Source organism: Petaurus breviceps, unplaced genomic scaffold (assembly GCF_028583685.1).
Source record: "Petaurus breviceps papuanus isolate PSGF00001 unplaced genomic scaffold, PetGlider_PUasm1.0 77, whole genome shotgun sequence".
NCBI classification, from domain to species: Eukaryota; Metazoa; Chordata; class Mammalia; order Diprotodontia; family Petauridae; genus Petaurus; species Petaurus breviceps.
The window spans coordinates 6,236,823-6,250,284 of record NW_027186492.1 but is presented as its reverse complement, the minus strand read 5'-3'; the positions used below and the strand labels follow the sequence as shown (position 1 = coordinate 6,250,284).

The 13,462-nt window shown below is 37.9% G+C and overlaps 1 protein-coding gene and 1 pseudogene across 2 annotated transcripts in view; both read left to right on the top strand.

Moving 5' to 3' along the window:
- The window catches only part of UBR1 (ubiquitin protein ligase E3 component n-recognin 1), a 168,291-nt gene that overhangs the window by 46,654 nt on the left and 108,175 nt on the right, over positions 1 to 13,462 (top strand). For both annotated transcript variants that reach the window (XM_069105859.1, XM_069105860.1), the window contains exon 5: positions 2,019 to 2,149. In XM_069105859.1, coding sequence (XP_068961960.1) covers positions 2,019 to 2,149 — 131 coding nt within the window. The remainder of the gene's footprint in view (positions 1 to 2,018; positions 2,150 to 13,462) is intronic.
- Positions 2,156 to 8,692, top strand: LOC138175450 (transcription factor A, mitochondrial pseudogene; annotated as a pseudogene).

Here is a 13,462-nt window from a genome sequence, read left to right as displayed (position 1 = left end):
ACACTAATCTCTTAATTGCTAAATTTGATAGTCTTTTCTTAATCTTCATGCTTTTTAACTTCTCTGAAGCATTTGACAGTGTTTTGTCATTTCCTTCTTGTTACCCTCTCCACTAAGTTTGTATGACACTCTTCTCTATAGGGTCACTTTCTACCTATTTTTACCATTCTTTTCCAGTCACCTTTGTTGGTTCATCATTCCTGTTATACGCTTTGTGGGTGTGCCCCAAGGCTCTGTCCTAGGCCCTTAGGAGCCACCTAATTTTTTTTTTTAATGCTTTGTTAAGTGTTTTAGTATAACTAATTTCCTTTGGGATCCTATGCATTTTATTTCATACATGTAAAAACATTATTCTGTGACAGTATTCATAAGTTTCATTAGACCACCAAAGAGGATCCATGATACAAAAAGATTAGCAACCCCTATTCTACATTTTTTGTATGCTCATCAGCTCCCATGGTTTTAATTGTCATCTCAGTGCAGATGTCTCCTAAATCTACATGTTTAATCCTAGTCTCTTGAGCTAATTCAACTGCCTATTAAACATTTTAAACTGGATGTCTTGCGGGCTTCTTAAACTCAATATGTCCAAAAGAGAACTGAGTATAGTTCCCCTCAAATTTGCTCTTTTAATTTCCAGTGAGGGTACCACAGTCTTTCAAGTCACCAAGGTTTGCAACTTCGCATTATCCTCTCACCAGGCCCTTTCTTCATATCCAGTCACTTGCCATATCTTGTCATTTTACCACAGTATCCCTCAGATATTTTCTTTTCTTTCTATTCTAATGGCTACAATCCAGTGGAAGCCATCATCATCTCTTTCTTGGACTTTGCCAAAACTTCCTAATTGGTGTTTCAGCCTCAAAGCCCTCCTTATTGTAGTCCATCCTCCAAACAACTATTGATGTGATTTCCCAAAGTACAGGTCTGGCTATGTAATTTACCTATCCAAGGGCTCTCTGTTGCTTTTAAGATGAAATATGATCTCTATTTTTCTTTCAAGGGCCTTACAGTCTGGCCCCAACTTACCCTACCAACCATGTAGTACATTACTACTTTCTCATACTCTGAGGTTCAGCCAGATTGGTTCACATGTAGCAACTTATCTTCTCTTTCTTTGACAGGTTGTCCCCCATGTCCAAATATAAGTTTTCTCTTCATCTCTGCCTCTTAGAATCCCTTGTTTCCTTCAAAATTCAGCTCAGATACCACTTTCTATATCACTTCCTCCTTGATCTTCTCAACTGTTTATGGCCTCCTCCAAGCAAATTACCTTACAATTAATTTGTAAATATCTTTTACTTATATACAGTGTTGTCCCTTCCCCCAACTCCAGTAGAATGTAAGCACTTTGAGGGCAAGAGCTATTTCACTTTTTCTTTGTATTCCCAGTGTCTAACATATAATAGGTATTTAATAAATACTTGTTGATTGATTGATTGCCTCTCCAGGAAAGGATACTTGACAATTTTCTTTAAATGCTGAAAAAGAATAGAAATTGGAACATCACAAAGAATTTGGTGAGATAGAATAGTTGATTTAGAGAGTAAATAGTTGGGTGAGTAGTTAGCATGGTGACCAGGCCAAGGAAAATTAATTAGTACCATGTGTAATTGGATTAAAATTGACCATTTATTGACATGTGGGCATGCTGAATTTTAAAACATCAGTTTAAGCACTGTGTGTATTTGGGGCAGTCAGCACTTTGCTCGTGTAAGCTGTATATATCCAAAAGAGAAAGTGGCAGAAAATGCAGTGTCTGTAGGCACTCTTCCCTCTTTTCTGTCCTTCATTATTCTATCTCTTACCCAAGACTACTTTAAGCAAAATAGACTTAACTATAATCTCATGAACCCAGCTTGAAGAATTAATTCCTGGAAAATGATATAATGCTGTCTTTTAAAAATGTTTAAAATTAGTAATCTTTTCTTTCTTCTTCATTGCATATATATGTATATGTACATATGAATGTATGTATATATATCAATAATAATATTTCTTACTGTGCCTTTTTGCAGAATCCAGGTTGTCCATTGAGTGAAGAGGTGATTGGCCAAGCCAAGAAGATATTCCCTTCAGTGATAAAATACATGGTAGACATGACTGTTTGGGAAGAGGAAAAAGACCTGCCTGCTCAACTCCAGCTTAGGTATAAAATGTTTTCCTTGTTTTCTAGGAAGTAATGGGGACTTCTTGTGCTCTTCCTCCTAGTTCCCTGCGCTTCCTTACGGCTTTGGTCATAGCAGTGGTTTCTGGATGGCATTCTCCTTCTGCCTTTTTCTTTACTTCAAAGCCACATTTGATTAGATCAACAAGTTTCCTAGAGAGATTTTTCCTTACTGTTGTTACTTGGACTCCACTCCTAATCAAGTACACCAAGAATGTTCATTAAGTTCTATGTGCCAGGTACTGTGATAAGTACTGAGTATACAAAAAAAGGCAAAAACAGACCTTGCCATCAAAGAGTTTACATTGTACCAGGCATACATAAACACATAAACCCTAAAGAAGAGCTGGAGAGTAGTAGGGGGAGAGAGGAGAAGGAAGGGCAAGGCAACTAGTGAGGAGGATGAGAGGAAGCATGGAGAGTGGATTAAGGAATGAATTGCAGCATTGCTTACTTTTCTCCTGAAATAGTGATCTGGATAGGCAGTCACCAATTAGGAGAGCCAGGCCTCAGACACATTTGTTGCCCTCATAGAACTTACAGAGACCATTGGGAGAGTTAGGAAAAAAAAAATATGTATATATATATATATTTCAATATTAATAATGCAAGGTATGAAATAAAAGTGCAGCAAGAGGGACAAAGTATTCTAGTTAGAGAAAGAAAAAATTGCTTCTACCTTTGAGGAATTTAGAAGGATTTTATTTAGGACACTTCCTGCAGAGATGTCTGCCTGAGCAGAGGCAAGCTGTCCAGCTTTCCCTCACCTATTTTTATTTTTTTTGGGGGGGAGGGCAGGGCAATTGGGGTTAAGTGACTTGCCCAAGGTCACACAGCTAGTAAGTGTTACATGTCTGAGGCTGGATTTGAACTCATGTCCTCCTGACTCCAGGGCCAATGCTTTATTCACTGCTCCACTTAGCTGCCCCTTCCCTCACCTATTATAGCAAAAATCCGAAATTCAGTTAAAAATTGTTTTTACATGTATCTGCGAAATAAGATACCCAGGCAATGGGGTATAGAAATCTGTCTTACCCTACAGGAAAATAGAAGGGGAAGGGGATAAGAGAAAGAAGGGGGGATAGAAAGGAGGGCAGAACGGGGGAAGGGGTAATCAGAAGCAAAACACTTTTGAGGAGGGACTGTGTGAAAGAAGAGAGAGAATAGAACAAATGCGGGTAGGGAGAATAGGATGGAGGGAAATACAGTTAGCAATAGTAAGTATGAAAGAAAATTGAAGCAGGTTTCTTTGATAAAGACTTCATTTTTCTAACATAATTTTGTCAGATTTATAAAAATAAGAGCCATTTCCCCATTGATAAATGATCAAAGATGTAATCAGTTTTCAGGTAAAGTAATTAAAGCTATCTATAGCCATATGACAAAATATTCTGATTCACTGTTCATTGGGGAAATGCAAATTAAACAATTCTGAGGTGCTATATCATACCTATTAGATTAGATAATAGGACAGAAAAGGTAAATGACAACTATTGGAGGGGATGTGGGAAAAATGAGACATTAACATGCTGTTGTTGCAGTTGTGAATTGATTAAACCATTCTATAGAGCAATTTGGAACTATAGAGCAAAGGGGTATAAAACCTTCCACTTAGCAATACCACTACTAAGTCTGTGTCCCAGAAGAGAAAAAAACAAAAAAGAAAAGGACCTATATGTACAAAAAATGCTTATAGCAGCTCTTTTCTGGGGGTAAAAAATTAGAAATTGTGGGAATGTCCATCAGGTTGGGAATGATTGAACAAGTTATAGTATGTAATTATGACAGAATACTATTGTACTATAAGAAATGATGAGCATGAAGCTCTCAGAAAAACCTGGAAAGATTTGCATGGGTTGATGCAAAGTGAAATATACTGGGTACAAAGTAACAGCAATACTGTAAGATGATCAGCTGTGAATGATTTAGTTATTCTCAGGAATACAATGATCCATGACAACTCTGAAGGATTTAGGATGAAAAATACTATCTATCCCTAGAGAAAGAACTGCTGGTGTCTTAAGTACAGATTGAAGCAACTTTTTTTCCCCTTTTTTACTTTCTTTATTTTTCTTGAGTTTTTTTTTTTTAATCTATGCTTTCTTTCAAAACATGGCTATTATGAATATGTTTTACATGACTATATACATATAACCTACGTGGAATTGTTTGCCTTCTCAATGGGGGGTAGGAAGGGAGAGAATTTGAAACTCAAAGTTTTAAAAACAAATGTTAAAAATTGTTGTTTACATGTAACTGGGGTAAAATTAAATACTAAAAAAAAATCTGAAATTCCCACCAGACCAAATAATGGTCAAGAAATCCAGTGACTGGATGACTGGATGACAGTATGACTGACTTCTTCCATCATAGGACTGCACAAAACTCAGCCAGCAGCCTATTGATAATAGGATTGAAGGCTAATAATACAGACAAGATAGTAACCTCCCAGTGGATCCAGAGAAGGGCCAGAGATATGTGAGAGCCTGGAAGTCTCTCTGGAGACCACAAAAATGGAATGCTCCTACAAGAAAGCCCCAGGGTGGTTATAAAATAACGGGGCCCTTAGAAACACCAGAAGCAATGACCAGAGTGGGTATGTGAGTGTTATGTGAAAGCTGCTTGGTCCAGGACACTCTAGGGCTACCAAGTCCCTGGAAGTATGTCTTAAGATACCATAGAGAACCATGAAAATCCTGTGCTCTGAACCTCAAAGATCAGGGAACCTCAAAGATCAGTGCCACTTGGAGGAGATAAACACAAGAACCCCAGTAACCTATGGTAAAACCAAGCATAGACAACGTCCCAAGTGCAGCATTAACCAGAAGCTCCTCTTACACGGACACAAAAATGCTCAGAATTTGCCACCACCACCTCTGTAGGCTGAGGGAGGACAGGATCAGGCCAAACCATAGCACTGCTGCTGCAGGGAAGCTGGGGGGTGCTGAGGGCACTGGGCTGGCTCACTGCCCTCTGCACCCCTGCCATCGCCAACTAAGGGCTGCTGGAGCCACTCCTTCTTTGTCTTCATACATTTGTTTTACACTGAAATATAGACCCATACACAGAGAACAAAATCCAGATTTGAAAAACACAGAGATAATTAAGAAGCTTGCTGAAGCTTGGAGGGAGCTTCTAGAATCACAGAAGAAAGTATATGAAGAAACTACCAAGGTAGATTTTAAGATATACCGAGAAGAGACCTCTTAATAAGAAGCAGAGCTTGATCCTAATCAGAAAAAATTTTTGAAAGAAATTTTGAAGAAAGGCTAGAAAGGAAGTAATAAAGAAAAAAGAGTTGACTGTCTTTGGAAAGCCCAAAAAGCCTTGTTCAGGTTATAATGCTTTTATTTCTGAACACTTTAAGGAAGCCAAAAGGGATTTTATCACAAAAAATGATGAAGCTTTGAAATGAAGAGTGGAAGAATCTGTCATCATCTCAGAAGCAGGTATATATGCAACTTGCTGAAGATGATAAAATTCATTATGCAAATGAAATTAAATCATGGGAAGAAAAAATGCTTGAAATTGGATGGGAAGAACTTTTAAATTTTAGGAAGCTAAAACCCATAATTGGAAAACACCTAGAAGACATTTATTGATGTTTACTTCTTCATAGTGTATATGATAAATACTCAAGAACCAATCAGGTCTCTCACTACGCAGGACTAAGGCAGAATTTCTAAGAATGATGTTGGCAAACATTTTATATTAGTCTCTTTTTGTTAACACCTGGACTTCAGCCAGTATGCCAGCATATTTTGTATTAGCACCAAGCTATGGATACTCTGCTGGTGTAGACTAAATCTAAATTTAGACATAGTTGCTTTTGGAACTACTGAGTACCAAAAAGTTCATCTAGGTGTAGGAAGGATTAGATACCTTAGATAAAGGTAAATCAAACTGTGAAATATTTTTGATACTAGATGATGACAAGAAAGTATTTTTGTTTCCTACTGAGAAAACCAGCATTTGCTTTTCTCAAATTGTCTTAAAATTATAAAAGCCACAGTGGTCTAAAGCTATCAATGTTGTGTATTTTTAAAGAATGAGGAACTGACGTAGGTAAATTTCAGTACCTAGGCAAGTTCTGATTCCTAGGTAATACTACCTCATATAGTATTCAGAAATGATGAGTGGACACATACACTAGTAGAACAGCTAGAAGGAATATACATGGACAGAGGATATGGGTTTGAGGTGAATTTGAGGGAGTGGCATAAAAAATAACTAGGGGATGAGAAAGAATACACTGGGTGCAAAAGGAAAGGAAAGGTAGAATGGATTAAAATATTTCACATGATGAGGTGTGGAAAAACCTATTACAGTAGAGTGGAAGATGGAAGGATGGGCATTAGGCATTTCTTGAACCTTATTCTCATCAGTATTGGCTCAAAGAGGGAATAATATATACAGTCAGTTAAATATAGAAATCTAACTTACCCAACAGGGAAGTAGGAGGAGAGGAGATTAAGTAAAGGGTAGGGAGGGGAGTGGGACTGAGTGCAGATTGGGGGAGGTGGTAGACAGAAACAAAACACTGGTGAGGAGGGAAAGGTTGAAAGGAGAGAGAGGACAAAGGAGGAAAAATAGGATGGAGAGAAATATACAATAATCATAACTGTGAATGTGAATGGAATAACTCTCCCATAAAATAGAAGCTGGTAGTAGAGTGGATAAAAAACCAGAATCCAACAATATGTTGTTTACAAGAAATACTCTTGAAGCAGAGAGACACACACAGAGTTGAGGTAAAGGACTGGAGCAGAATTGATTATTCTAAAGCTGAAGTGAAAAAAAAAAAAGCAGGGGTAGCAGTCCTGATCTCAGACAAAGCAAAAGCAAAAATAGACCTAATTAAAAGAGATATGGCATAGACAATGAAGTAATATCAGTACTAAACATATATGCACCTAGTGGTATAGCATTCAGATTCTTAAGGGAGAAGTTAAGTGAGTTACATGTTCATGACTAAATAAGAAAAAATGTTAAAGAGATAATTTTAGTTACATTAAATGAAAAAGGTTTTGCACAAACAAAACCAATGCAACCAAGATTGGAAGGAAAACAGAAAGCTGTGGAACAGTCTCTACAGCAAGTGTCTCTGATAAAGACCTCATTTCTCAAATATATAGAGAACTGAATTTATAAGAATATAATCCATTCCCAAATTGATAAATTGTCAAAGGATATGAACAGGGAGTTTTTAGATGAAGAAATCAAAGCTATCTATAGACATATGAAGAAGTTTTCCAAATCACTTGTGATTAGAGAAATGCAAATTAAAACAGCTCTGAGGTACCACCTCATACCTGTCACAGTGGCTAATATGACAAAAAAGAAAATGATAGAATCAGTCTTCAAGATTGCCTTGATGAGGTGAAGAAGCAGGAAAACTCCATGAGATCCCCCCATAACCACCTCAAATACCTATAAAATATGATTCTAAACAAATTTTAGAGCTACAAAACCCACAAAATGACAGAGAGAAACAAATCTCCTGCTGAAGGCAGCCTAGCAGGCAAACAGGAAGGGTCCATCGCACCAAGTTGGGAGCAGCCCTGTGTGAGCTCACAGGTTTTAGGTCCAGGGCAGCCCTTACCAGCAGCGACTGGAGCAGACTTTGGGAGAGTGGATCACCAGCAGCTGTAGCAGTTTCCAGAATTATCAACCTATAAATGCCAAAGACAAAGTAAAAGGTCAGTGTGGAACTCTGTTGGAACTGGGGGGGAAGGAGTGTGGTCTGACCCCTGCCCCCAGGGCAAGAAGCTATAGGAGGTACTGAGGCCATATAGCCACCTCCACATGGCTGCTTCAGAGCACCTGGCCTGCAGATCATAAGGGGACCAAGCGACCATTCAGAGGGTAATCACTCTTGATTTAACCTGCTTGGATCTGGATTGCTGTCTTGGGTGGAGGTCCTGGGGTGTGTGACCAGTGAGCCAGAGCTAGTGGGGGCTGCAGAGTGGGCACCCAATTAATAGCTCTGGAAGCTGCGAAAACCCCAGCAATTTGGGACAAAGCTCTCTTCTCTGGAAGCAGAGTTCTACTGTGGCAAAAAGCTCAAAAGTCAAGTAATTGAGTGGCAACATGAGCAAGCAAAGCAAGCACAGCAATCCAATCTTAGATTCCTTTTTTGAGACAAAAAGGATCAAGGCATGGAACAGGAAGAAGACAATGAAATCAGAACTCCTGCACCAAAAGCTTCCAAGAAAAATATGAATTGGTTACAGGTCATGGAGGAGCTCAAGAAGCATTTTGAAAATCAAGTAAGAGAAGTGGAGGAAAACTTGGAAAGAGAAATGAGAATGATGCAAGAAAATCATGAAAAGAGCGTCAACAACCTGACTGAAGAAAACAACACCTTGAAAAATAGATTAACTTAAATGGCAAAAGAGGCTCAAAAAGCCAATGAGGAGAAGAATGCCTTAAAAAGCCAAATTTGCCTGATGGGAAAAAGCATTTCAAAAACTCACTGAAGAGAATAATTCCTTCTGAATTAGAATGAAGCAAATGGAAGCTAATGACTATGAAAAATCAAGATATATTAAACCGATCCATACAAATGAAAAAATAGAAGGCAATGTGAAATATCTCATTGGAAAAACCAATGACCCGGAAAATAATCCAGGAGAGATTATTAAAAAAATATTGGACTACCTGAAATCCATGATCAAAGAAAGAATCTAGAAATCATCATTCAAGAAATTCTCAAGGAAAGTTGCCCTGATATTTTAGAACCAGAGGACAAAATAGAAATTGAAAGAATTCACTGATCAGCTCTTGAAAAAAATCCCAAAAAGAAAACTCCTAGGAATATTATAGCCAGGTTCTAGAGTTCCCAAATCAAGGAGAAAATATTACAAGCAGCCAAGAAGAAACAATTTGAATATTGTGGAAACCCAATCAAGATGACACAAGATCTGGCAGCTTCTACATTAATAGATCGAAGGACTTGCAATATGATGTTCCAGAGGCAAAAGGAGCTAGGATTAAAGCCAGAATCACCTACCCAGCAAAACTGAGTATAATATTTCAGGGGAAAATAAGGTTATTCAATGAAATAGAGGACTTTTTTTTTTTTTTAAGGAATCGGGGTTAAGTAACTTGCTCAAGGTTATACTGCCAGTTTTTTTTTTGTGTGTGTGGGTGCTGAGTATCTGAGGCCGGAACCGATCCCAGGTCTCCCGACGTTGGGGCCAGCACTCTTACTCACTGCGCCACCTGGTCGCCCCTAAGCAATTGGGGTTAAGTAACATGTTCAAGGTTACACAGCCTGTTATTTTGTGTGGGTGTTAAGTATCTGAGCCCGGAACCGATCCCAGGTCCCCCGACAATGGGGCCAGCGCTCTTACTCACTGAACCACCTGGCCGTCCCGAAATAGAGGACTTTCAAGCATTCTTGATGAAAAAACCAGATTTGAATAGAAAATTTGACATTCAAATACAAGAAGCAAGAGAAGCATGAGAAGGAAAACAACGAAAATAAACCATAAGGAATTTATCAAAGTTGAACTATTTTCATTCCTACAGGGAAAAATGATAATTGTAACTTATGAAACTTTTTTCAGTATGAGGATAGTTGAAGGGAATATAAATGTATATATAGGTATACATACATATTCATTTATGTATGAATATGCATATGCATATAATTATATGTGTATGAATACATATGTGAGTGTGTATATATGTGTACAGGTATACATAGAGGGCTCAGGATCAATTAAATAGGAAAGGATGATATTTAAAAAATACAATTAAAAGGTGAGAGAGGAATAGGGAGAGCCAGAATAGGGTAAATTATCTTATATAAAAGAGGCAAGGGAACACTGTTACAATGGAGGGGAAGAACAGAAAGGCAAAAGGGAATAGGTCAACCTTACTCTCATTGAATTCTGCTTAAGGAGGGAATAACATACACACTCAATTGGGTATTTTACCCTACAGGAAAGTAGGGGGGGAGGGTATAAGAGGGGGGATGATAGAAGGGTGGGCAAATTGGTGGGGAGAGTAGTTAGAATCACGCACTTTTGAGAGGGACAGGGTCAAGGTAGAAAATATAACAAGTGGGGGGTGGGATAGAATGGAGGGAAATATAGTCAGTTTTAAACAATATATCCACTATGGAAATATTTTGCGTAACTACACATGTACAACCTATATTGAATTGCTTCTCTTCCCAGTAAGGGTGGGGGGCAAGGGAAGAAGGGAAAGAATCTGGAATTCAAAGTTTTAAAATCAAATATTTAAAAATTATCATTGTTATTATTTTCCTGCAACTGGGAAATAAGATATACAGACACTGGGGTATGGAGATTGATCTTGCCCTACTGGAAAGTCAGAGGGGGAATGGGGGAAGATATAAGAAAGAGCAGATTGGGGAAGAGGATATTCAGTAGGATTTGTGTTTTGGGGTGGTGGGTAGGGGACAGATGGGGAGAAAATTTGTAACTCAAAATCTTGTGGAAATAAATGTTGTAAACTAGAAATAAACATAAAATGCCTGATTTTAAAATTAAAAAAAAAAAGAAAATGATAAATGTTGGAGAGTATGTGGGAAAATTGGGATACTCATATACTATTCAATTGATCACTGATCCAACCATTGTGGAGAACAATTTGGAATTATGCCCAAAAGGCTACCAAACTGTGCATACCCTTTGATCCAGCAATATCACTACTAGGTCTCTATTTCAAAGAGATCATGAAAAAGGGAAGGGGACCTACATGTGCAAATATATTTATAGCAGTTCTTTTTGTCGTGGCAAAATATTGGAAATTGAGGGGATGCCCATCAATTGGGGTATGACTGAACACATTGTGGTAGATGAAAGTAATAGAATACTATTGTGAGTAAGAAATTTTGAATGGGCAGATTTCAGAAAATTCTGGAAAGACATGTATGAACTGATGCAAAGTGAAATGAGCAGATTGTGTGATGATCAGCTATGAATAACTCAGCTTTCTCAGCAACTCAGTGATCCAAGACAAATACAAAGTATTCACAAAGGAAAATGGTATCCATATCCAGATGAAGAACCAATGCACTCTAAATGTAGATCAAAGCATACTTTTTTCACTTTATTCTTTTTCTTGTTTTTTCCTTTTGATCTGTTTCTTCTTTCACAACTGTGACTAATATGGAAACATGTTCCACATGATAGCACATATAATAACCTATATCAATTTACCTGCCATTTTAGGAAGAGAGAAGAAGAGGGAAGGAGGGAGAAAAATTTGAAACTCAAAATCTTATAAAAAATGAGCACTAAAAATTGTCTTGACATGTAATTGGGGGAAAAAAAAAAACAAAATACTGTTAAAAGAAAAACAGTTTAAGAGCCCTCTGATCTGCATAATGACCCACCATGTCTTAAGAAGGTTTGTGAGGAAGCATGCCGCCCTCCTGTCAGAGAGATGATGTACTCAGGGTATAAAAAAATATGTGTATTTGGGGACATGGCCACTTGTGGTCTTCTTTTTCTTGACTATGCTTATTTGTTACAGAGTTTTGTCTTTTCATGCCTCTTTGGGGTTTTGTTTTTTTTCTTTTAATTGGTAGCGGGAAGTTATGGGATAGTAATGCTGATGCCAGAAAAAGAGTCATTGAAACACTTTTGAGATGTACAGAAGAGAGGCAGCTAGGTGGTGCAGTGAATAGAGCACCGGCCCTGGAGTTAGGAGGACCTTAGTTCAAATCTGGCCTCAGACACTTGAGCACTTGCAGCCATGTGTGACCTTGGGCAAGTCACTTAACCCCAATTGCCCTGCCTTCCCCCCTTCAAAAAAGCGCATGCACAAAAAAAAAAAAAAAAGAAAATGTCCCAAAGAGAATAGAAGGAGGCATAAATAGGACAGATTTAAAAGTAATGCAAGGAATTTATTATATATTTTTAATTTTTTTTATTTTTCAAATGCTTTATTAACTTCTGATTTACATCATTAATTTCCACCAGATTTTGAGTTACAAATTTTCTTCTCGTTTTTCTCCTACCCACCACCCCAGAATAGCAGTTCCACAGGATATACCCTCCTCCAATCTGCTCTCTCCCATATCTTCTCCCATACCCCCTTAGACTTTTCCAGTAGGACACGGTGGATCTCTATGCCCCAGTGCCTGTATATCTTCTTTCCCAATTACATGTATGATAATAATAATAGTATGTATGTATATATAATTTTAAACATTTGATTTTAAAACTTTGAATTCCAGATTCATTCCCTTCCTCCCTTGTCACTCACCCTTACTGGGAAGATAAGCAGTTAAGTATAGATTGTACATGTGTAACTAATGCAAAACATTAACATAGTAGATATATTATAAAAGACTGACTATATTTCCCTCCCTCCTATCCCACCATCCACTTTTTCTATTCTCTACTTTGATCCTGTCCCTTTTCAAAAGTGAATGCTTCCAGCTTCCCCCCCCCCCCCCCCCCCAGCCTGCCCTCCCATCATACCCACTCTCATCCCCTTCCCCCTACTCTCCTGTAGGGTGAGATACCCTATTTAGTATGTATTTCATTCCCTCCCCAAGCCAAATTCAGTGAGAACAAAGTTGACCCATTCCCTTTTGCCTTCCTGTTCTTCCCCTCCATTGTAACCCTTTTCTCTTGCCTCTTCTTTATGAGATAGTTTACCCCATTCTGTCTCTCTCCATTTCCTCTCATTATATTCCTCTCCCACCTCTTAATTTCCCCTTTTAAGTATCATCCATTCCTGTCCTGTCCCCTCTTATCTATGTATACCCGTAAGCATATATACACACACTCACACATGGATTCATACGTCCGTATACCCTCCGATACATATATATATATATATATATATATATATATATATATATATATATATATATATATGCATATATTTCTGTTCCCTTTGACTATTTTCATACTGAGAAAAGTTTCATAAGTTACAATTATCGTTTTTCCATGTAGGAATATTAATAGTTCAACTTTGATCAGTGGCTTCTGATTTCTTTTCCCTGTTTACCTTCTCAAGCTTCTCTTGCTTCTTATCAAATTTTCTATTCAACTCTGTTTTTTTCATTAAGAATGCTTGAAAGTCCTCTATTCCACTGAATAACCATATTTTTCCCTGACACATGATACTCAGTTTTGCTGGGTAGGTGATTCTTGGTTTTAATCCCAGCTCCTCTGCCCTCTGGAATATTTTATTCCAAGCCCTTCGATCTCTCAGTGTAGAAGCTGCCAGATCCTGGGTTATCCTGATTGTATTTCTGCAATATTCAAATTGTTTCTTCCTGGCTGCTTGTAATATTCTCTCCTT